Raw genomic sequence first — 24,890 nt, 5'->3', positions numbered from 1 at the left:
GAGCAGGGCAAGGCAACTGTGACATCTCCCTGGGGTCCCTTTGGTGCCAGGGATTTACAGAGCCTCAGCTGTCAAAGAACAATAAATTTTCCTCCAAAATATAAAACATAAATCAGTGTTTCCCAAACACTGAAAGGCAAGAAGAAACTTAATCCCCATAATAATGAAAAGAATCCTGTTAATTAAATCAGCAAGGTAGAGAGCTTCCCTCCAAGCACACGGCCCAGCTGAACAGTAGAATACCTTGGAGACCAAAGCTGAAATCCAAGCTTTTTCTAGGTTGCAAGCCAGCATCCTGAGGGAACATTTAGAAGGGAAAAAAAAAAAAAATCATAGAAACAGGACAAGTAAACACAACTTTTTTTTTTTTTTCTTTTGGAAGTTGTACTTGGACTATGTTTATCTGGGCAGGGAAGTTGCAAAACAAATTGTAAACCAGGCTTGGCATATTTGTGCCAATCCCTTATCAGATTTGCACGACATGGGTAAACTGAAGCCTGCAGCACTGTGAACTGAAACACAAGTGCAAATCTGCGGGATGCTTAGAGAAGGAAGAAAAAGATATATGTCATTTCTTCTGATTATTTGTTTATAGTTTGTTTGTTTCAACCTTACCCTGTTTCAATTTATTTGCCTCCTAAACATACTGGCTCAGTTTCTAACAATAATGAAGTGTTTACTTCACACATCTTTCTTTTTGTCCTGCAAAGCCATTGGTATAGATTTGTGGGTTTAAAAAAAAAAAAAAATCCTTGGTTAATTGGCTGGCCTACTAAGAGACAGTGTGTTGCTGTGGTTGAGGAGAGCTGGAAAAATAGAGGTTAAGTTTCTTTACGAACCTGTCACATTTGGGAATTGAGGGCCATATAATATTACTACCCTCAAGCCACGGACAGCAACTTCTATTCCCATCAGGAGGAGCCCTCACAGGAAGGAAAGCCATCCTCTCTCAGCTCCACTTCAGTTTCTGGTTTTATTCTCCAAGCTTCTCAGAACCAAGTCTCTTCAACTTATAATCTACTAACCTTTAGATGGGTTTTTACTGCCAGAGGGAAAGCTCTTCAAATGGACTGGAGTATATTCACCGAGTCCCAGACCTCCCTCCTGAACGCATCCATATGTGAAAAGACAAAAACTACCCAACAGTCTACTAGACCTCAACATTTACCTAATCATTCACATAGTGATTCATGGCATACTAGTTATTTCATGAGCATCTTTGAAAAAATGTTATTCATGTCACAGGACACATTTGCAGTATGTCAAAGTTCATTCAGATTTACAGGTACCTGTAGCCAAACATGTTTTGTACACTTTTGGCAGGAGAATTTTCTTGCCATCATCTGTGTTCACCACCTTCCTTTGTCCAGTTCACAACCACAGGTGCACACCCTTGAAAGAACATATTCAGTACTAAAAGTGGCAGTGCTGCTGAGAGGCCAATAGTAGATGTAACTTTATATTAATAACTAGAATTGGTCCACAACTCCAAGCCTGCCATCCCTCAGATCCCATCGTGCTACCAATCACTTCAGCAGGAAGAAAGGAAGTAGCCAACAGAATATGGCTAATGCATGGTTCTTTGTGGCTAAGAACAGATTTAAGTGGCACCAAGTGGCCATGCTATGATGTCTGGGTCATTTGATTCTTGGGTCAGAGCATAACAAGATAGTTGATCCCAACTCAGTCCCATTACTTCTCTGATAACTTCAGCAGGGTTATGGATCATAGTCTGGTGACCCTTCTTGTGTGATTAAAAAAAAAATTCTTAAGTTTCCCTCTTTTTTTTTTTTAATGCTGAGCTGAGTGTCAAGAGAGATTTGAAGTTAGTTATGATATACATTTATGATGAGTTTGTGCAAAAATTCAAATAAGAAACAAATTCTGTTTTAAAATGTTTTTCTGTCTTTTACAATTTTGTAGGAAAGTTACTTAAGTAAATACTTATTTTAACTTTTCCGTTATTTTGAAATGGCTAGTAGGTGAACTTTTGTAAGAGCTGTGTTTTACTAATGAATATCTTTAGTCACAAATATTTTAGTGTCTATTAGTTGATGGAATAACTGCTCAAGTAGATGATGTTCATTATTTCCGAAAGGCTGGAACCTATTCTTATTTAACTCAGAATGTTAGAGTAGGTATTGAGTTTATGCAGGTTCCAATAAGTGGCTGGTCAAATTTTTACTTTTTTTTTAATAAAGTATTTTTTAAAAATATTTATTTATTTATTTTAGTTGTAGATGGGCAGGATACCTTTATTTCACTTATTTATTTTATGTGGTGCTGAGGATCGAACCCAGGGTCTCACACGTTCAAAGCGAGCGCTCTAGCGCTGAGCCACAACCCCAGCCCAAATTTTTACTTTTAGTTTTTGGTAATGTAAGAACCTCAGCCACATCTGGGGATTGACTTGGGGGGAAAAAATCATCTAGCTACCTTTTATTGAGTATCTACTCTAAATAGATTACTGGGCCAAGTGCTAGGAACCAAGTAAGTCAGAGCATCTTGGTAGCAATAAGCAGTTTGTTTCAGATAAATGCCAAACTTAAATATTGGAAATGACATTATAATTTTTGCCTTCGTGTTTAAATATGCACTTTATGTTATTTTGCATATCCATACATGGTGGGACTACCATGTAGCTTTTCATTCTCAAATGTTTTTGAGTGATTAGCCAAAGGCAGGTGTGGACAGTGGAAACAGCCACCATAACAAACTGGGCAAGCCCCTCCACAGCCTGAGGGAGGACTGTCACACACAAGGCCCTTTTCTGTTTACATTGACATCATTTTGCAGGTTAGCGCCTTTTTTCTTCAAGAGTTGGGGGTAGGAAGCAACTCTTCTGATTAGAAATTTTCAAAGACAAACTTGCATAAGGAAGAAACAAAGTTTGCATTCCTTTATATATTTAGATATGACAGATTAAAAACAAAGCAGGTATGTGAGTTTGTTTAATCCCTCACCAAGGTGGCAATCTCCAGGTGCTTTGATGTCATCCAGTTGCAAGGCCCCTGAGACTTCTCCAGGAGCCAAATTCAGTTGACTTTATGTGGCTTGCCCATCCCTTCTGGTGTTCAGAAAAAGAAAGGAAAAGGTCCCTGCTCCTTCTTGTCTCCTTCCTTTATTGTACCGTTTGCTTTGTTTGTTTGATTTTAAAACTGCCATTATGTGAAAGTGTTGCAAGTATAAATAATTGAGAAGATAACTCTGTAGGGAAACCACTTTTGCTGCCTTTGTGCAGAGGCAGCTCATTACGGCTCTGAGCTGCAGCATTCCATAAGAGCAATTATGCAACATCAGTATGTCATGGATATTAACCAAGGGGAGTAGATAAGAGACGGGAAAATAATTTTGTAACTTATTTAATTAAATTTATTTGGTTTTTCAAATACTTCCTGTTGCATAACATTTCACCAAACCACTCCACGGTTGAGGTGGTCTTTGAAGGACTGTTTTTCGGCATTTGTTTTTTGGCATTCCTCCTCAATTTTGTATGGACCTAAAATGTATTTATATTGGGGTTTAATTTCCGCCCAAGGAGAGGTTACCCACGAAAATGGAACCATAATTTGATCATGAGGTTTTTATCCCCCCTAGGGCTTATATAGCCAGTTAATATGTTAATACAGCAAAGTGAATAAAAGGTTAAATAAGTGGGTCAGGCTCAGAACGAGTCCTGTACTGCTTACTTCTGCTTAAACGGAAGGAAAAGCCCATAATGGAGCTTGCCTGACTTTCACCCCCATCATTTTAAGAATTGCTTTGCCAATCCTTCACAGCAAATAGTAATTTTAAGTGGACCAAAACAGAGCTCAGGGTGTTTGCACTCCATGGTAATGATAGAGTAGTCGCGCTCCCTGGAGTCAATAAGCCCAACAATTGAGTCATTTTTGCCTCCTGTGAGTGAATCACTGCTGTTAGCCTGAATGACAGGATTGCTTATAGAACCAGAGCCCTCACTGGGCTGACCTCATCCCGGGACATGGAGGTTCAGAGGGCAGGCAGGTGGTGTTTAACACAGTTATAAGTAAAAGCTGATTTTGTACTTGTAGGCTCTGTAAACAAGAAAGTCGAATTGATTGGAGGGTGGGGGGCTGAGGAGCATTTGTTGTACATCAGTGTACATTATCCAAAGCAGGGCTTCCTCATTTCCTGTTTCCTTCACCTTCTCATTTCTTCTTCCCCTTAACATCCCTCCACTTCGCTCCCTACCTCTTCCCACCCTGCACAGAGTCTCCAACACATGTAATAGATGTGTCAGCCACAGCCAAGCATGAATATGATTAATGAAAGGTGTGGATGGTGTTGAAATACACACACACCAAAAAAAAAAAAAAACCCCACATATCCTACATGTATTTTAAGATTATTCTTTAACTTCTAACAGTTATTGTGAAGCAAAATTTTAGGCATGACCACAAAATACCTGATTATAGTTTAAAAAGAAACACTTCAATGAGTAGGAAACTGTAAGAAAGGTAAGAAAAGGAAAAGGGTAAAGAAAACATTCTGGCCCTAAATCATCCCTAATGATCAAAATACCTTTGAAATAGAAAAGTTCTAAAGAATGTTTTCAACCAGCATGTTTGGAGAGTCAAGGGTCTATGGAGTAGTCTCGTTTTACAAGAATCTTGAGAGGTGGAATTGTGAACAGGTTAGATATAAAACAAGAGCCCTGCAAGTGGTGCTGTTTATCTGAGTTTGACTTAAGTAATAGGAAGATAGAAATCCTATTTTCAAGTTGATAAATAGCTTTTAAAATACAATTTCTGTTAATAATTAGAATGCTACCTCATTTTTTCTAATCTGTGTAACCATAACACCCCTCAAAAATCTGCCTTGTGTGTGTGTGTGTGTGTGTACACCAGGGACTGAACTCAGGGGTACTCAGTCACTGAGTCACATCCCCAGCCCCTTTTTTTTTCTTTTTTTGAAAGAGAGACAAAGTCTTGCTAAGTTGCTGAGGCTAGCTTTGAACTTGCAATCCTCCTGTTTCAGCCTCCTGCGCTGCTGGGATTACAGACATGCACCACTGCACCCAGCACCACTCAAAATCTTTTTTTTTTTTAAATCTCTTTTTAGTTGTAGATGGATACAATACCTATATTTTTATTTATTTATTTTTATGTGGTGCTGAGGATTGAACCCAGTGCCTCACACATGCTAGGCAAATAAATGCTCTACCACTGAGCCCCAGCCCCAGCCCTCAAAATCTTAATAGCAAGTTAGGAATTGCCTTATACCATCCCCTCTTACAGATTCATAATATTTATCAGCATGCTAAAGGTTATAACATAATTTATAAGGAAAGAAGTGACCTACCATCCCTATTTGGACAAACACTTATTGACACTAGTATCCCTTATAGCACATTTGGGGGGGAAAATCCTTAGAAAGGTATAATGAGAAAAAAAATATTTAAGAAAGTTTCCTAGTCTCCTTTCCTCTTTCCATCTCTCAAATCTTTCTTCTTCACTTGGTGTTCTCTAACTCTATTCCCCAACACACATACATACCAGCACTCCCCTAATGGCTCATTGAACTCAGTTCCCATTACTCTCAGACCATCCTCTCCATTTGCTTCAGTCTAATTCCATCTCATGCTGTGCCTATTGCCCCCAGCCTAGAAAAGTCAGAGACCCAGTTTCTGCCAGGTCAAGTCTGTCTTCTTCTTCACATCTATCTACACCCAACATTTGCCTAGGTCTTACTGATGCCCAGATGGATTCAGACCTTTAACTATGCCTCTCATAATCACTTGTTATGGAGAGCCAAGAGCTAGCCCAGATCCGAGAAATAAGAGTAATTTCCCATCTTAGCTCTACCCAGCTCTGGGACAAACCATTTTATCAGAGACTCACTAACGGCTGTTCTATTTTTGATTCTAAATTATTTCCAAGATCAAGGAACTCTATTTTTATTCACTCATTCAGCTATTCATTCACCAGACATTTTGAGGATGTTCTATATGTTTGATGGTGTCAATAAGGATGAATAAAAATGTGTTCTCTAAAATTAGTGAGAAAGTCAGAGAAGTAAATTGGCATCGTGATATCAAATAAATGCTGGGATAGGTATATTAGCTGGGTGCTACTGACTGAGAAAATGCTTCTTAATCAGAGAATAGAGCAGAGAAGTTACCTCAAAGAGATGTTCTCTGATAAGGATTTTGAAGGGTGTGTTGACCAGATGGTGGTGGGAGAAAGGCCATTCCAGGCAAAAGGAGAAGTGTGGTTCTAGTTAGCATATTAACTTTAAACTTCTTAATTGCTTTGGGGCTTATTTATGCATTACCTGACTTCAAAAACAAATGAACAAACAAACAAACAAACAAACCATGGCACTTAAACCAATTAGAGCACTAAACTAAATTGTGTTTTGGTAGATGATGATGTTACTTATCTATAAAAATAGAGAATTCATATGCCGTCATTTCTGTTTCTAAAAGTTAATTTAAACCATTTTAGGAAATTCTGATAGAAATGAAATCTGAATATTCTTTTTAAAATTCTTTCAAATTGAGCACAATGTAGTTTGCATCTCTATGTGTTGGAGATTACAGCTTTGTACAGAATGTCAGAATCAAAAGTTGATGTCTTTATTTCTCTGCAAATTGTGGGGGGATCCACTAACTAACCCTCTAAAGCTGAAATATTTAAGGACTAAAGCAGATGTAGCATAACTGCTGGTTTGCTACGTCTCTTGTGGTTTATAAAGATATATTTTATGTCTTTTATGATTACAGTATGATGTTAAAATTTTTGTGGGTAATAATACAGTCACATTGGAAAGACTGCACGTGACATCATTGGAGAAGATACAGAATGCTACCTGGTTGTCAAATTCAAGTGAAAAATGTTAAATTTGTTATTAAGAAAAGATGCTCAGGAAATTCCTTTTGAATCCAGTCTTCAATGGTTGAACATCATAAATGAGGAAATTAAGCCAGATGTTTATAAATATAATTTTTGGTTTCTGATATATAGAATGCTTTATAATAATTTTTAAAGATTATTGTTGGATGTTAAAACTACGGTTTATTTAAGGAGACTGAAAATTTTTTACATCTTTGATCCCCCCCCCATTGGCACCTTTACTAGATGCCAATATAAACTGGTTAAATATCATTTGGTTTAAATAGAAAGATTGTAACATACATGCATATTTATGATATTTTATTTGTTGGATCTTTTTCTTAATATTACTTGACTCTGTGTTTTAATCTCATTTTTTTTTTTTTTTATTTTGGGTTGAAGCCACTCTAAAGCTTAACACCTAGGAGATTTCTCACTTATGGTTCCCTTTAAAAGTGCTAAAATCTCAGCCTCTCAACAACAGACCAAGCTACAATTTAAAGTAAGCAGTGGTATTGATAAAGGGCCCTGAGAATGTTGCCACCTTCTGATGTGTCCTCTGTAACATCCTTTCTTTTAAACCAGCAGGAGAAAGGAAAGAAGGATAAGCGCTTGGCCCATCCAAATACTTCTGGCATGCCAATCTGGTCTTCTGAAGCATTCCCTGCTGCTTTGGAAAAAGGAGCCCCAAGGACAAATGAAAGGGCCCTGGGGACATTCACATGCATAGCACCCTCCCTTCAAGTGGCTTTAGATTACTGGTCCTGGGGTGGTTTGCCCCAAGTGAAAGAATAGAGACTTGTGAACCATTTGTTTCCACACCATTTTGGGTGAAGTGCTATATTTTTCACCTCAAAAAAAACCATTTAAGAAGAAAAATATGGTTTGAAAGGAGGACACAATTTGGAAGCCATCACCTTAATGGAGTCCCTTTTAAATGTAACACTTTGTCTTATCATTCTCTTCTCAATTAGTTGTTACTGCCTTGGAAAAAAAACCCTCCCTTGATTGCCTTATACTATTGCTTAAAGACACACACTCTCTGAGATACATATATGTGTGTGTATGTATGTATATATGTACATATATATGTCTGAGATATATAGACACATGTATGTGTGTATAGATATACACATATATATCTTTTGCAACATATAGATATCTACAGATACAGATTTAGCTATATAGATATATATCCCATTTTAAAAACACTCTGATAAATGCCACTACTAAAATCTAAAAGCACTGTTGTTAAGTGTGGAGTAGAACCCACGTGGTGTCACAGCACACAGTGTGTATTATATAATTACTATTAGCTTCCTAATCTAGTCACACAGATTATCTCAAAATTAAAAGAAGGAGCAAACCCGAAAGACTAGAAATAAAGCCATTGCCAGAGGTTGCCACTGACCATTGACTCTGTCAGCCATGATTAGATGAAGTTTTTGGTAAAAATCCCGGGGAGGTATGAGGAGGAAGTCATTTCTTGGAGTCTGCCAAGCAGTTTCTAATACTTGATGCTGTAGCTCTGGACTATTCATGCAGTTTTAGAAATATAAGGAGATCTGAGGTTTTGAAATAAAACCACTTCTTTCTAGGCTTTCACTCTTCTTTTATGCTTTGTCTTGAGTGATCTCAGCCCAGAAATTCCACTGCTAATGCAGAGAGGTAACATTTGGAAAACTGAGTTGGCCTCACCCCACCAGAACTACACATCATAACCCACCAAACATGGATTCTCCAGTTTATCATCTAATATCTTTTATATTTGTATCTCTCCCTCATCTCCAAAGCATGATTCAAAAGGAGTTTTCCAAACCGCTCATTCCTACACCTTCACTGGAGCTAACTTTATTTACCCCTTTTGCCTGAAGTAGACAAGCGATTTCTACCTTCTTAGCTTCTAGATTCTCATCCATTCAGTTCACCCTATACATGGCTCTTGGAAAGGATTCCTTCACTGTGCAAGGATTTTAAGGATTCAGTGTGTCACTCAAGAACCTCCACCACGGGGCTGGGGATGTGGCTCAAGCGGTAGCATGCTCGCCTGGCATGCGTGCGGCCAGGGTTCGATCCTCAGCACCACATACCAACAAAGATGTTGTGTCCGCCAAAAACTAAAAAACAATAAATATTAAAACTCCCTCTCTCTCTCTCTCTCTCTCTCTCTCAAAAAAAAAAAAAAAAAAAAAAAAAAAAAAAAAAAAAAAAAAAAAAAAAGAACCTCCACCAGGTTCCTGTTAACTGTCACTAGGTTTTTCAGAACAAAACTGAGAACCATCTGAATTCAGTCCCTTTGCCCTCCCTTTGCACAGAATCAGCTCTGTTCTGAATTGGTGCCTAAAAGCATGTTATTTTCTTATTTCTTCCCTGATAATTTTCTACGTTCTTTCAATCTGGTTCAACTTTTTCCTATCCAAAAATTTGGTGATTAATCTCTTCAGATTTTTTAAATCGACCCCCTCACACTAATTTAGTGAGTGTAGCCTATGTTGGTTTGAGTTATTAATGTGTTCTCAAATTGTGATCATTCAGTTTGTTTCTGTGAATGTGAAAGGTAAAAATCTCTAAAGACATGACCTGAATTTTCCAGTATTTAAATATATTTATATGGACTCTTCTTAGAGTCCATATAATTATGTATAATTTCATATTATGTGTGATTGTTTTATATTCTGCTGTTAAATTTGTTTTCTGTTAAGTATACAGTATGGAAGGCATCAACTATGACATACATACAGATTGTTGTGAATCTTAAAAATTATTCATTCTTGGGCTGGGTTGTGGCTCAGTGGCAGAGCACTTGCCTAGAATGTATGAGACATTAATTTCAATTCTTAGCACTATATATAAATAAATAAAATAAAGGTGCATTGATAACTAAAAAAAATTTTTTAATTATTCATTCTATTTTTAAGGTATAAAATTAGGCCTTATATTATTCTTACTCCTCTATACCTTGCTTTCCTTTCCTGTCCCCTAGCCCCACCCCAAACTCAGTCTCTCATAGGGAAGACCCTAAGAGGAAGCATGGTCTGAATATTCAGATCAGTGTATTATTATTATTATTATTATTATTATTATTTGGTCCTGGGGATTGAACCCAGAGGCACTTTACCACTGAGTCACATCTTCAGCCCTTTTTATTTTTTTATGTTGGGAAAGGATCTCACTAAGTTGCTTAGGGCCTCACTGAGTTGTTGAGGCTGGTCTCAAACTTTGGATCCTCCTGCCTCAGCCTCCTGAGTTTACAGGTGTTCACCACCACACCTGGCAGTGTTTAACTTTTGACTCCTTTTAGGACAGGAGGACAATGTAGGCTAAAGCAAGAAATGAGGCAGAGGCAAATATATGTTCCCTCCTTCAAGAAAGGAGGGAAAGAGAGCAAATAGTGGAGCATGGCATGACTGAATAGAAGCAAGAATTTTTAGAACTCCTTCTTTTTCCTTTCATTTCTAGCATTTCCACCCCCAGAAAATTCCTGTCCTTGACCTATGCAATAATATGTATAAATGTCATAGAGTTGAGAGTAGGACAAGTCTCTCTCTCTCTCTCTCTCTCTCTCTCTCTCTCTCTCTCTCTCTCTCTCTCTCCCCCCCAAGACATACACACATACACAAACATATACATATTTTTTCCCTTATCACTCCTCCTCCAGGGGCAACACTGAAAATCTACTAGGTGTTAATGAATTCATCGCTGGCAAAGTTTATTGCCTGATATGCGCTCGTGTTCCTCTCTCTCTCTCTCTCTCTCTCTCTCTCTGTCACACACACACACACACACACACACACACACAGTGAGGACTTCTTATAGTCGAATGACTGATGAAATTATGATGACTGTTCAAGGCTGCATCGTTTCCTGTCCCACTTGGCTGCTAGGCACCTCTGACCTGACAGGCTTACTGAGAACAGTATCACACATTTGAAACCAGTTTGCTATCTTAGCAAGACGTTGCGAATAGCTTATGTAGATTTTGTTGCTGATATTTTTTCTCCTTATAGGCTATTCAAGGAAGCTCATGTCAGTATGAATCAGTAGAAATGCAATCAACATTATGGCATCTTTGATATTGCATTTGCTAAAGTCTTTCTGGATGTTTAACTCAGCTTTCAATGATTGATATTTTAGACAGTGGATAAACATTTTTGATGGATCTGTTTGCTCTCAGATTTAAAAAAAAAAGCGCTAATCCTTTTTTCTCTTTGATTGAAAAAGTGTAGTGCCATTGGAAAGGAAACAGTTCAACTGTGGTCATCATAGGTTGGTGGCACCAAAAATAGAAACTCACTTAAGGTAAAATTTGCTGTCAGAAAAAATGGAGCTTCTTTCTGAACTCAGGAGCGTGAGGTTCATGCGAGCTTGCTTGTAGATGGTTGCTACAATAAGGCTTCTTTCATACAGGTGTGTTTATGCCCCAGGCTTGCTGGCCACAGTCCATTTCATTTACAGAAGCTGAATTAAACAATAACTACCGCATTGCAAAAAATGGTGGGGTTGGGGGAAGGGGAGGGGGGAAAGGTGAGCGTCAAAGGAGACGCCTGAGAGCTTTGTTAGGGCCAAGAAAAACCCTGTTGCAGTTGTCAGAGCTTGTTGATGTTGCTGGGAAAGGCACTTTTTTTTTTTCTCCTGGATTTTGTGGTTCTGCCTTAGGAAAGAAAGTAAAATAGAACGGAAGAACAAAGTCCTACTCTATAAATCAGCAGCTGCTCCTTGCCAGATCAAAGGAGTGACATTTTTGCTCCTGGACTACTTGTCCACTTGAGGGCTTGACAGGCAGCTAACAGCTGGCCTGCTAGACTGTATGGGAGAATCAGCCTACATCTTCTTCCGAGCAGATGACAAGCTAATCAGAGACATATCCATAGCACAGGGCATGTGAGTGCACCTTGATCTCTTCATACATATCTAATACATAATTGCTAAACAGCTGGGTGCATTTTTGGCAAGTTAATGCTTAGGTGGCTTCCATTGAGAAGTAGGATAGAGAATTAATACTCCTATCAAAGGTGATGGTGAAAGCTGAAAAGATACTTAGATTTGTGGGGATCTTCTCTTCTTAGAGTGAATTAGTAAATGACTAGGAACACTGGGGGAATCTGCTATGAATTTATATGACTGATCAAGTAACTGCTCGATTTATAAAAGTCCAGTCAGGCTACACTCAGATAGATGAACAGGTAACTGGAAATGGGTAATTTTGAAAATGATTAATCCTGTTTTTATGCTGATAGAGTTGCGTAAAGTTGTAGATACATCTTCTATGTCGGCAAAAAGTTGTTTTCAGAAGCACTGTATGGTTTGTAGGTACCCAGATCTGGAATTTTAATATCAGTAGTAAAACTTTCAAAGTAATTCAGTTTCTACTTGATTTTCATCTGCAATAAATCACATACAGGATGAAGGAAAATACTACAACTTATGTCTATTGACTTAGTATTTTATCTTTAAGAGGATAGATCCTAGATACAAATAGCTAAGGAATTGTGAGTGTTTTCTACTCTCTTGCTTCCAAATAGCTTTGAAAGATCACTTTTATCATACATGATAAATAGCACATATAAATAATTTGATAGCATTCTGTAAGCGTAACAGCGCTTCACAATCATAACCTGCTGGGATGTTTTGTTACACACCACCAGTGTTTGTTGTTGCTCAGTATTATAAAGGAAATAAAAAATAATTCCCTATCTGAGGGGCCATTTCTCAAATGCTTTTTTGTTGCATTGTGTTTGGTTTTGGGTTTTTTTGTTTGTTTGTTTGTTTGTTTGTTTTTGTGGTGTTGGAGATCAAACCCAGGGCCTCATGCATGTTCGGAAGCACTTTACCCCTAATTCCTCAAATACTTTTATTTAAAAAACAAAACAAAAACCATTTACAATTATCTATATAAACCTCAGTCAAATAAAATGCCAAATTTTCTTAGTCACCTTTAAATATTCTTTTAATTATAAGAGTAATCATGCTTATTATTAAAAATTCAAACGATACAGAATTATATGGAAAAAAAGAGAAAAATCTACCATCTCCCTCCTGTCCATTTTTGAAAGATAGCCACTGCTAACAATTTCCACAAAAACATTTTATTGGTCCAACTTTTCCTTTAGGAGGCACAGATGGAGTAAAATAAATTATTATAAATTGTTTATTACCCAAGGCAAGTGATTAAAAGACTGGTTAGATCTGAGATACCTAAAGAGAATAGGGTGTGTATTTGTTTGCAGCTAGGATTCACAATTAAAATTTAATTTTTGCAAGTTTCTATTCTTAGGCATAGCACTAAAATGTGGTTTATGATCTAGAATAAGGCTTCCCAAACAAATGTGCAAAGATCACCTGGAGATCTTTTAAAATGCAGGTTTGGATTCAGTGATGCAAGTGTGGGGACTACTCTATTTCTGCATCTCTAACAAGTTTAAAGTGATGTTGAGGCTGATGGTCCATGGAACACACTTAGAATAGCAGGGATCTGGAGAACAATGTACAGTGTGTGATTCCCAAAGAGTTCAGTTCGCTACCCAATCTACCCTCAGCAGATGCTGGAACCATCATCTAAAATCCCTACCATACTATCATACGCTTGGAGTAAGCTGCGATTTCCAGGAAGACCTCACCATATGGACACATGCTGATTGTGGGAACATAACACATTGTTATCCTGTTATCAACCCAGCATGGATATGCTAAATAGTCACCCACCTATTCTTAATTATTACCTATGAGAGAACAGAGATCTTTAAGAGTATTAGATAGGTGCATTTTGATTGTAAGCTAATATATAATGAGCCCTTACTATATGCCAGGCAGGCATGGTGCCAAGAATCTTACCTATAGTATCTCCCTTATTCCTCAGAACAATCCAGGCCTGGTTCATTTCCCCAGTTTATAGATAGCAAACAAACTGAGACTTGGGAAGGTTAAGTAGACTTGCCCCAAGTCACACTGTAAGTAAAGGGCAGAGAACATGAAACCTTGCTCTTCATTATGTTGCTCTCTCCGAAAGTTAAACTATGGAACAATAATTAAGGAGGGCATGTTCAAAGTAGGGCAAGTTCTTGTAACTTTAGGGAAGAGTTAGATAAAAGGAAGAGTATTGAAAGAACACAGTAGAAGGCCATCAAAGATAAGCATCAGCTACTTCATAATCCTGCCCAGGGTCTTTGATGTCAGCATGAACACTCCACTATTCAAGGGATATTCGCAAAGCTACAAACTGTTTGTGGCTCCAGATTAGCATCATCTTCTCATATTGTAAACTTGTTAGTATTTACTTCATGTGTTTATAGAGGTGTAGGCAAATCTAATATTCTATCAAATTATAAATTAAGCCTTGGCTCAGGGAAATTAATTATGATCTGTGAATGTTTCCCTAAGTAGCATATGAATTCCATTCATTTACTTTACTTTTCTCACACTTGTCTATGAGAAAAGACCCATTGTCTGGCCACCAGTGAGCAGCTTATGTTTGCAATGTGACTCAATCATTCATGTGCCCAAGTACATGTCCAATGGTGTTAAACCTGCCTGATTCACTGATTCAACATTTCACTATATCTTACTGAGAAAACCCTACTCTTAGCCATAATCACATACAGAAAAAGGCTTGCATTTTAGAAAAAAATGGAAACTTTATAACTGATTTGCCAATGTTGCAAGCTTCACTGCTTGAAGCACCAACCAGGAGCAAGCTTTGTGAATAAGTAGTCTGGCTGAAGTAGAGAAGCAGAGCTTTTTCCTTTTGGGACAGGTGGCCCATCACTGAGCTACCTACAACACATTTTCCAAATTGATCTGATCCCTCTTCAACAGTTCAGCCTTCTCCTTGACCAAACCAATCCACGCAAAACTTCAATTCTAGGATTCTTAATTCCTCTTCGTCATGTTTAGGGCTGGCTGCTGTCCAGGTGACTCCACAGAGGCCTGCACTTTCTAACAAAAGGAATGCTGCAGAAAGGAGTTAGTTACCAGGTGTGGCGTACAGCTAGTGAACCAGAAAGAAGAGATTTATCAGCCATTTAAAAGGGGCGGGGAGAGGAGGGAAAGAAACCAACCAACAATCAGGAAATGACACCTAAGTCTGCTTCTGTCAGTCTAAACTGTGCTGTGGAGTAAAAAATCTTAAAAGAAAACTCATGATGGTCAGATTTCAATTGCAGAAAAGTATGCAAAACTGAAAAGTATGGATTTCTTGGGGGTAGTGGCAGGAAGGGCTGCAGGAAAAATCTCTCCAGCATGATAATATAAGGTGAAATTTTTAGTATTTACTCTGGAGTTTATTCTTTTAATGCTTTTTTAAAAATCATCTCTGAATTAACTTGGAAAGGCCTGGCAATTCTTGAAAAATATTGAATTTATTTCTATAATTTTTTTTTGCAGTGTTGGGGGTTGAACTCAGGGCCTTGCATATGCTAGGCAAGTGCTCTACCACTGAGCTACATCCCCTACCCTATAATTAAGTTATTTTTAAGCTAACAGTCTTGGTGTATAATTTTTAAGGATCACACATACTAATGCATTTTCTATTTGCATAAAATTTACAGAGAAATAGATAGTCCTAGTAGACACTCTACAGAGTATGTATGTGAGCTGGGTACTAACTCTGTGTTCAATACAAATCAATGGAATGAGTGCACTTTAGGGTACTCATTCCCTAAGGAGTCACTAACAGAATTATCTGTAGCCCTTAAAAAAAGAATCACAGTAAGGCTATTGAAATATTTTTTTTCTAAGTGAAATCTGGATAAGGCTCTAGGCTTATTATCACATTTCCCATATAAGTTGTACAAAACTCAGAGTATCTTAAAGAACTATTTAATATCCAAGAAAACTTTATAACTTAGGTTTAAATTGTTTGTACCAATAGAGAAGTATATTATATGGCTGCAACTTCAAAATCATTCTGGGATGACATTAAAACTTAGAGAATTTTTTAATATCAGATACAGATGAAAAACCTAACAGTCTTTGGATTGGAAATAACTTGTGGGGGTTTTCATTAAAGTTGGGTGCAGCTTGCTGCATTTTGGTTAGTTGGATGTCTTCAGCAATTTTTCAAATGTTTTGGGTTTGGCAAAGTCCAAAATGTTTTTTGCCAAGACCCTCTTTTCCCCTTATTTTTTAAGCCCGTGTGAAATTCAAGGATAACTTAATCCATATGTGTCTGATTCATTTACACTTAACTCATCAAAATGTTATTTTGTGAGACCCATTTAATATCCAAGAAAACTTTTGAGCCTTTTTAAGACAAGTCTTTTGTCTTTGAACCAGCAAGTTGCATTTTTCCATATGAATGGAGTTTGGACCTTGAAAGACTGAAGATGAGTTGATTTTTCTGCTTAGAGTCTTCACATTTTAAGTAGAATCAAAACTTGACATTCTATTTACTCCTTGAATATTGAAAAAGTCATTTTAAAATTATAAATTAGAGGAAATGGAAAAAAACATCATGTCAAATAATTCTAGGGAAAGATTATATGTGGAAAATTTATCTTAGGAATATTAAAGAAATAAAAGTTACTTCTAGCTTGACTTATTTGAATCTATAATTTAAATACCTCCATTGAGTGTATATGGTGTGTATTCTGAGTGGCCTGGAGGTCATCAGTACTGGCGGAGGAAGCAGAGTTGTAACTTCACTTTTTAACACCCAAGTTTTCTTATAGTCAACTCATTATTAATTTTAATAATAACACCTCTAGTGTTAGCAAAATATACCAAAATCAGGGGAGTTGACAATTGGCAGGAATTGTATGTTGAGAGATTTCTGAAAAATTGGGGCCCATATGTTTTTAAAGTTCTGATTTGGAAGAATGTGGTAAAATTATGAATCTGGCAAGAAATAGTCCTATGGATCAAAAGCATTGTTTGAGAACAAAAAAATGCAGAAAGGCTCAATGGAGCCCATGTGAAAAAAGCAAAATCTCTATGACCCTTTGTAAAAGGATCTAGTGAAAACCTTCAGAGGCTCCTATTCATACTTGTTTAGGAGGAGTGGGCAGAGAAAGGCCATTGCCATAACTGCTAGTGAACATCCAGTCTATGCCATGGTAACTAGTAGAAAATGTAATACTGGAGTGGCATTTCCAAGTTCAGTGCTTCTTTAAAGACCTGCTAGCACGCGGAATGCTTTTTTAATGTTCTGCATTGTTGTGGAGCCCCCATTGAACAACCTTTTGAGCGGACCCCGTTTTTACTAATGTAAACATTCTGAGGAGTATCCAAAGAAATGACCTTTGAGTGAACCTCTAACCTTCCCCGTAATTATTTGTTTGAAGACAGTGTGGAGTTCTCCTGCTGAGAACTAAGAACCAGGATGCCTTGCAGCTCTGTGAGTGAGGGAGTGTTTGGGGGAACTGGAGAGAAAGACATAAATAAGGGAACAACCTCCAGATGTAAATAATAAAAGAGTAAAAGGGTGAAATTAAAAAGGGAAAAAATAGCAATTGGTTTTACCTAAAGAGTTGGCCTATAGAGGAAAAAAAAAAAAAAAAAGCCCCACACAACAGGATTAGTAGCACATAAAAAGAAGTACGGGCCCCTTCCATGTGTGTCCTCCACCAGCAACTTTAAGACAGGAGAACAGGCTGTCCTGAGCATCTCTGTTGCTCTTAACCTGAGCCCACAAAAAGCATTCCTGGGGGTAGACATATTAGGTCGGTCCTCCTCCTCGCTCACAGTCAAAGCAGTGGGGAAAGTGTAGACAATGAAGTTCTTTTTTCTGATTTGAGAGCTGCTTCTGGAAGTGTCTGTGATCTGGTCAGAGATTCCTCAGCAACACTTCAGGTGACAGGTGGGAATAAATATGCAGTTCCAACTCTCCTTTTGTTTTCACCTCCACTTACAGTAGCCTGTCACTTTCTTCCCCAAAGCCAAGGGGGTGTAACATTTTTGACAACTGAGCCATCCTTTCTTAAGTAATAAAGAAGTTCATTGTTTTGCAAACAAACACCATATGCAAAAGACTCCTTTGGTTTTCTTGCGACTATTATTCCTCAGCTTAGTTGTATTCCCACCAGAATGCTCACAGGAGGCTTGTGTGGGCTGACTGTCCTCCTCCAAGGGACTTCAACTTCATAGGAAGGCAGAGCTGCCAACACACACTAGAATTCTTCTGGCTAATTTCAGAGAATGAGTTTTCAGTTCCTGCCTGTAGCCCCATGTGGACTCATTAATCATTAAGTCCCTCTGTGCTTAAGATTTGAAACAAGAAATATTGAAAAATGTTATCAATACATATATTTCTAAGGAACAGCCAGCTGTATGCTCCTTGCCACTGCCCCCCTCCCCAGCCAAATGCAAGGCCAATGAATCCTGTGCATAAGTTCAAATGTGTGGGGAATACACATCATTAAGAGCACAGGGACAAGGGTAACTTGCAAATGGTAGAAAATTGTTCTGTTTTTATTAAATTTGGAGAAATAAAGGGGATTTCTTATCATCTTACTCTGTTTGTACATGAATATTTGATGGGCATTATTAAACATTAAAGTAACATGAAGTAGGCACTTATTTTTGGATTTTCCACAAAATTAGATCCAGGCTTCTTAGACAAAATAACTGCTTCTCCTTTACATTCCTGTGATTCAGCCACCACCTGATTTGAAAACGTCTCTCGAGCTCTAATATCAACCATGTGTACCTGAGGCTCTGTCTTTCTAGTGGGTTGAAAGGTGGCTGGGTTTATGGTTGGCAGTTACCTTATCCGCTGCCCTGGGTGTCCCAGCTTAGGCTGGAAAGGCTGCCCCCAGCTGGCACTGACCTCTGAATGACCCCTAACTTTACAGGCTTAAGCTGCAGGAGTCACCGAAGAGCAGAAGTCTTTCTGGCCAGCACTTATTACTGCTGTGTTGGTGATAAAACTTCAGACAGCCTAATTGATGGCTTTGCTGACCTAACAATACCTTGTGAAAGCGGAGTGCCAGAGCCTGGTCTCCATTTATGACCAGCTGCAAAGGGAAGCTGCATCTCCCTATGATGGGGAGTGTAGAGAAAGGGGAAAATCTTGCAGCCTGTGAACTTTAACCAGATTTCTACTTGTTCCAGAAGCAGAAGCACAATCACAGATTAGTAGAAGTTTTCTCAGGGAGAACTTTTGTCCCTCCCTGAGCTCTGTTTGAGCAAGTCGACTTGGAGTTGGTCGCTCAATGACAATGCAGGCGATCGGTCAACTCTCTTTGAACACTGAAAGGAAGAATTGCCTTTAAAATAAAATAGATATCTATATCTAGTAGATATCTGACTGCGTGGTATTCCCAGCAACATTCATGCAAAGCTGTTCGGAGCACAGAGACCGAGGTTGGTGACTGGATTCTCTGTTCTGTTTCAGGTTTATTAATGCCAGAAGGAGAATAGTACAGCCAATGATCGACCAGTCAAACCGAGCAGGCAAGTTCTAACTAGTATCTACATCCATCCCTCAGGCCCCAATCCTCCTCAAGTTGTACTTCAGGAGCCTCCTCACCTGGCAAATAAATGCTTCCACCAGGCATTCTGGGAGAAATATTCTTTTTAATGTCCCCAGAATTCCATTCTAGGAAGCAACACCACTAATCGGTGCTAATTGGAGATTTCCCACCCTGACTCGACTGAAACTGCTTTTTATTTTCTTTCTGAATTGGTAATTGGGCACAAGTATTAGTGCCACAAGCAGTTTGTTTGACTGTGAGCTCTGGAATTACTCCTTGCTTGTCTGCATCCCATCATTAGCACGCCCTCATTTTCTTGTTCTCCACAACTCCTTGGTGTATGCTTCGCTTTCACTCCCGGAGCATCCATGGTTAAACTTATTGTATCCATTCATTTGCTCTGACTATTCATAATATTCTACTAAAGCCTGATGTGCTGCACTGCCAGCATTATTTTTTATTAAGAGATTTTTTTTTTACCTTTGTTTAAAATGCATCACATCCATCCCATCAAAATACGCGTGGATTTTTCTCACGCTCTCAGTTTTTCCAAAACAGTTATTGTACAGCACTGTCAGAACCATCCCCAGTGTACTCCTAATCGTTTTACTTGGAAATGGGCCTTTCCTCAGTTTGCTGGGGAGTGTGGCCTCTGTAATGAGGGTTATAGGAAAAGAGTGTTCCTTGTGGTGATGACTGTCACTCACAAGGGTGTTAAACTTGAATGAGATGCTAACTGTGGCCTCCACTTAAAGAATTTATGAAAATTAGTCATACTTCAGCAAAATTTCCCCAGTGACACTGACATATCGTTCTATTACTGGAGGCCAGGGGGCCCGTTGGAGAAGAATATAAAACAATCAAAATATTACATGTCCCATGTTTGCATTTCCTGGATTAAAAAGACAAAAATTCCATTGAGTCTGCTTTAATCTTACAAAATCGCACTCAACTTTCAAATGCTTGTGTACAATGTGAAAAAAATATTCATTAAGCCCCCAGAGATGGCAGGATCATTAAAAACTCCAACCAAATGGCTCCTTGCAATATTTAGGTATTGGCTGCCCCTAACTTCTCAGCCTTCTCCACAAATCGAGAGAGAAGTAAAGAAACCAAGGCTGCAGAGGGTGACCCGACTGCTAAACTGGCTAAAGTCATTCCCCTGAAACATTTTTTTAAAGCTCCTCTGCCACCTTAACTCAGTCATAAGAACACACACAAACCACACCCCCATCTTTAAAGCGCCAACCACATTGTTGCTGTAACGTTTCGGTGCTGCAGCGGGAACAATTGCTGATTGTTTGGTATATCTTTTCTTCTTTCTCCTCTGTGTCCTCGAATGACTACAATCAGGTTTTCTTCTTGATCCTTCAGTGAGCCAAGGAGCAGCATATAGTCCAGAGGGTCAGCCCATGGGGAGCTTTGTGCTGGACGGTCAGCAACACATGGGGATCCGGCCTGCAGGTAGGTTTGCTCATCCCCCCTCTGGGCTTCCCTGGAAGTGTCACCTTCTCCACCAGTCTTCTTCATCCACTCTACTCTCCCACTCTCATGGTGGGTTTAACATTTGCCTGCTGCCTGCTCTGCTTGCTTTCTTTATATCGGGTGGGGGAGAAAATCCTCTTTGAAAAAGTAAAGATTTTACAACAGTTACCATTTTATTCTGCCCCATACACATCCTTTTTCTTTTTTTCTTTTTAAACCAAGGCAATAAGTGAAAAGGAATCTGAGTTTCCGCCTATTTTTTCACCATCAATTATTGCTGATTTTCCGGCCTTTTCTCGGATTTTATCTCCTTTCTAGGACCTATGAGTGGAATGGGCATGAATATGGGCATGGATGGGCAATGGCACTACATGTAACCTTCATCATGTAAAGCAATCGAAAAGCAAGGGGGAAGTAAGTACAGTCGGGTGCGATCTGTCTTCACTATCACTTCAGAGACGTCATTTGATTTTTTTTATAATTTGCCCCCATTTTATTTTTCCTTGCCCATAACTGCATGCCTTTCCAAACTAAGGACCTGTTTTTAAATATCTATCACCCATCTCTGAAGGCACAGATGACACTGATGTGCACTTTTGAAAAGGCCAGCTGACAAGCCTGCGTGTGTTTTAAGCAGGTGGGACTGCTTTTTAGCCTATTTACTGTGGCCCCAGTGTGCACAAACACAGACATCAGGCAGATATTGGACACTTAAGAATAAAAATAACGTCTTGGGGGCACCAGTTGACTGAGAGAAATTAAGCAGGCTTCAATGAAGCGATAAAAAAAAAGGAAAAGTAGAACTGTCCTTTGAGTGACATAAATCTGTCAGAATACGATTGATGCCCAAATTATCTTATATGCAAAGATGAAATGCTGCAGTTCATTATGCCTAGTCTAGATATATGACAGCAGTGACACCATTGATTCTTCACTAGGGAGCCGGTGTGTTTTGATTATTTTTTACATGTGCCTACTGACTTTCGACATGAGACAGAAAGACAGGAAAGTCAGTCAATAAATTTAAAGGGAAAGACATTTAGGAGCAACTGAATATGAAGGAATGGATTTTTCACTGAGGCTGAATGGCTGCAGTTGGATTAAGAAACCCATTAGACTTTAAAGCTTCAAGTGTTTTTGACATCTGAAAAAAATTCAGAGTCTGCCAACAAGATATATCCTTTGCTGAAGACACCAGAGCATAAAAAAAATTCACATAACATTGAAACTTCCTTGTTTAATGAGGCTGAATATAACAACACACACCTTGATTAAATCATTCTCTATATGTAAATAGAGGCCAACGTTTTATATGAGATCTCAGGGGGTCACCATGGCACACCATTGATGAAGCCAATTTCCTTCCCTCCTTCCTTTACTAATGCAGTCAAAAAATGTAGAAAGCAATGTTCCCTAAAACAGCTATAGAGAAAACATTTGCTCAGCTTGGATAATTCTTAATATAGGCCATATAATTTCTAGCCTATTTAATTACATAACATATTTTATGCTTCATGACCAATTACATTAATAGCTTAATACAGAAGAATATTATCCTCTCTTGATTTGATTATGCAGCCACACAATATGGTATATTTGGTACTTAATTATCATCATCCATTGAGCAGGCTGCTGTGGTAGAATAAACAGAGAGCTGGGACTATGCAGGCTGTGTTATTGTCTTTAGATGGTTTTGCCACTTCTGTTAATAATGGACTGCGGATCTACTTAACAAAATGACTGCAGCGTATAAGCCTTTAGATTACCAGCTTACAGTGTCAAAAACATCTGTTCAGCTTTTCAACTCTGTGTGCTGGAGGTTAAATAGAGGTGAATAAAGCTGTCCTTTTAGCTCTGGGGATGTGCGACAGTAAATATAATATAGCCTTAATTCAATGGACAGGTAACTTGCAAGAGAAATCAAAATCCTCCAACTGCTGACTTACCAACATTCAAATCATAAGTTCAGATTTTGTGCATCCTAACTAAGAATTTCTAAATGTATGGTATTTTATTCCTATTATCAAAGCATTATTTGGGGGGATTTTCAGAAATAAACTACTGTGCATGTCATATGACCTTACATTGACTTCTTACCTTTGACCTTTATGATCTCTTGGGTGTACTGCTGTAAGAATGACTCTAATTCAAAAAAGGGGCTTCATTTTAAATATACCTGAAAGCCTGTCCCTTCGAAATGAATATGCCATAATGTTCCGTATAATAAATTTTTCATGAAGAAATATAGATATGATAAGATGTCAATTCAGTGCATTTTACTACATTTTTGTCCATATCTATAAATGCAACAAAGAAAAGTAAATGATATATCAACAGTTAACTGATAAAACTCGACTTGGAATTTATATTCTTATTGCATTTATCAAAGAAATGTACTGAATACCATTTTGAAAAACAGTTCCACTTTATGACATTTAGTTGCATTAAATATTTAGTTCTGTTGTGTTGCATTATACTGCTGTGCGATGAAATTAAATGCAAACTACAGTTTGAATGTCTGCAAACATTGGCAAGAATCTGCAGCTAAATTTAGATATAAGATTTGCAGTGTCTGTTGTTTTTTTTTTTTCTTTTCATCTTTGATGGGTAAAGTATAAAAATGTTTAGGAATTTGACCTGCTTTCTTTTTCCCTCTCTATTTTCAGGTTTGCAGAGCATGCCAGGGGACTACGTTTCTCAGGGTGGTCCTATGGGAATGAGTATGGCACAGCCAAGTTACACTCCTCCCCAGATGACCCCACACCCTACTCAGTTAAGACATGGACCCCCAATGCATTCATATTTGCCAAGCCATCCCCACCACCCAGCCATGATGATGCACGGAGGACCCCCTACCCACCCTGGAATGACTGTGTCAGCACAGAGCCCCACAATGTTAAATTCTGTAGATCCCAGTGTTGGCGGACAGGTTATGGACATTCATGCCCAATAGTGTAAGGGAACTCAAGGGAAAAGGAAACACACGCAAAAACTATTTTAAAACTTTCTGAACTTTGACCAGATGTTGACACTTAATATGAAATTCCAGACAGCTGTGATTATTTTTTACTTTTGTCATTTTTCATCCAGCAACAGAGGACCAATGCGACAAGAACACAAATGTGAAATCATGGGCTCACTGAGACAATTTTGTCCATGTAAAGATCCTCTGGAAAGAGACTCCGAGAGTTCTAACTACTGTAGTATAAACATAGGAACTAAGTTAAACTTGTACATTTCTGTTGATCACTCCGTTATGTTGCCTCTAATAGTTTTAGAAGAGAAAAAAAAATATATCCTTGTTTTCCACACTATGTGTGTTGTTCCCAAAAGAATGACTGTTTTGGTTCATCAGTGAATTCACTATCCAGGAGAGACTGTGGTATATTTTAAAACTGTTGGGCCAATGAGAAAAGAACCATGCTGGAGACCACGGTGGACGTTTGGCTGAACCTCATCACGCCAACTCCAGCTTCAAGAATGTGTTTTCATGCCCAGCCTTTGTTCCTCCATAAATGTGTCTTTTAGTTTCAAACAGATCTTTATAGTTTGTGCTTCATAAGCCAATTCTTATTATGATTTTGGGGGACTCTTCTTCAAAGAGCTTGCCAATGAAGATTTAAAGACAGAGCAGGAGCTTCTTCCAGGAGTTCTGAGCCTTGGCTGTGGACGAAACAATCTCAAGTTGGGCAGCTTTCCTCAACACAAAAATGTTATTAATGGTCATTGCACCATAACCAGGACTTTATCAGAAACTCAAAGCTTGGGGGATAAAAAGGAGCAAGAGAATACTGTAACAAACTTCGTACAGAGTTGGGTCTATTAATTGTTTCATGTTAGATATTCTATGTGTTTACCTCAATTGAAAAAAAAAAAGAATGTTTTTGCTAGTATCAGATCTGCTGTGGAATTGGTATTGTATGTCCATGAAATCTTCTTTTCTCAGCACGTGTTCCTCACTAGAAGAAAATGCTGTTACCTTTAAGCTTTGTCAAATTTACATTAAAATACTTGTATGAGGACTGTGACGTTATGTTAAAAAAAAAGGTGTTAAGTCACAAAATGCGGTAATAAATATTTCATTTTTGATTTTTTGTTAGGCTTTGGTGTTTTTAATGGTTTTAAGGCAAGGTTGCACATGGTC

At 38.3% G+C, this 24,890-nt stretch overlaps 1 protein-coding gene across 20 annotated transcripts in view; it reads left to right on the top strand.

The window, feature by feature from the left end:
• Nucleotides 1-23,999, top strand: part of Meis2 (Meis homeobox 2) — a 202,203-nt gene extending 178,204 nt beyond the window's left edge. For 9 of the 20 annotated variants that reach the window (XM_077799550.1, XM_077799553.1, XM_026390785.2 and 6 more), the window contains 3 exons: nt 19,183-19,245; nt 20,640-20,729; nt 21,075-21,123. In XM_077799550.1, the coding sequence (XP_077655676.1) occupies nt 19,183-19,245; nt 20,640-20,729; nt 21,075-21,123 (202 nt within the window). Of the gene's footprint in view, nt 1-19,182; nt 19,246-20,614; nt 20,730-21,064; nt 21,147-23,412 lie in introns of those variants that run through there. The other 11 variants (XM_026390716.2, XM_026390726.1, XM_026390705.2 and 8 more) reach the window with 6 other exon arrangements.
• The last annotated feature ends 891 nt before the right edge of the window (nt 24,000-24,890 follow it).

Source organism: Urocitellus parryii, chromosome 6 (assembly GCF_045843805.1).
Source record: "Urocitellus parryii isolate mUroPar1 chromosome 6, mUroPar1.hap1, whole genome shotgun sequence".
NCBI lineage: Eukaryota > Metazoa > Chordata > Mammalia > Rodentia > Sciuridae > Urocitellus > Urocitellus parryii.
The sequence above is the reverse complement of the archived record's forward strand: the minus strand, read 5'-3'. Positions and strand labels throughout refer to the sequence as shown.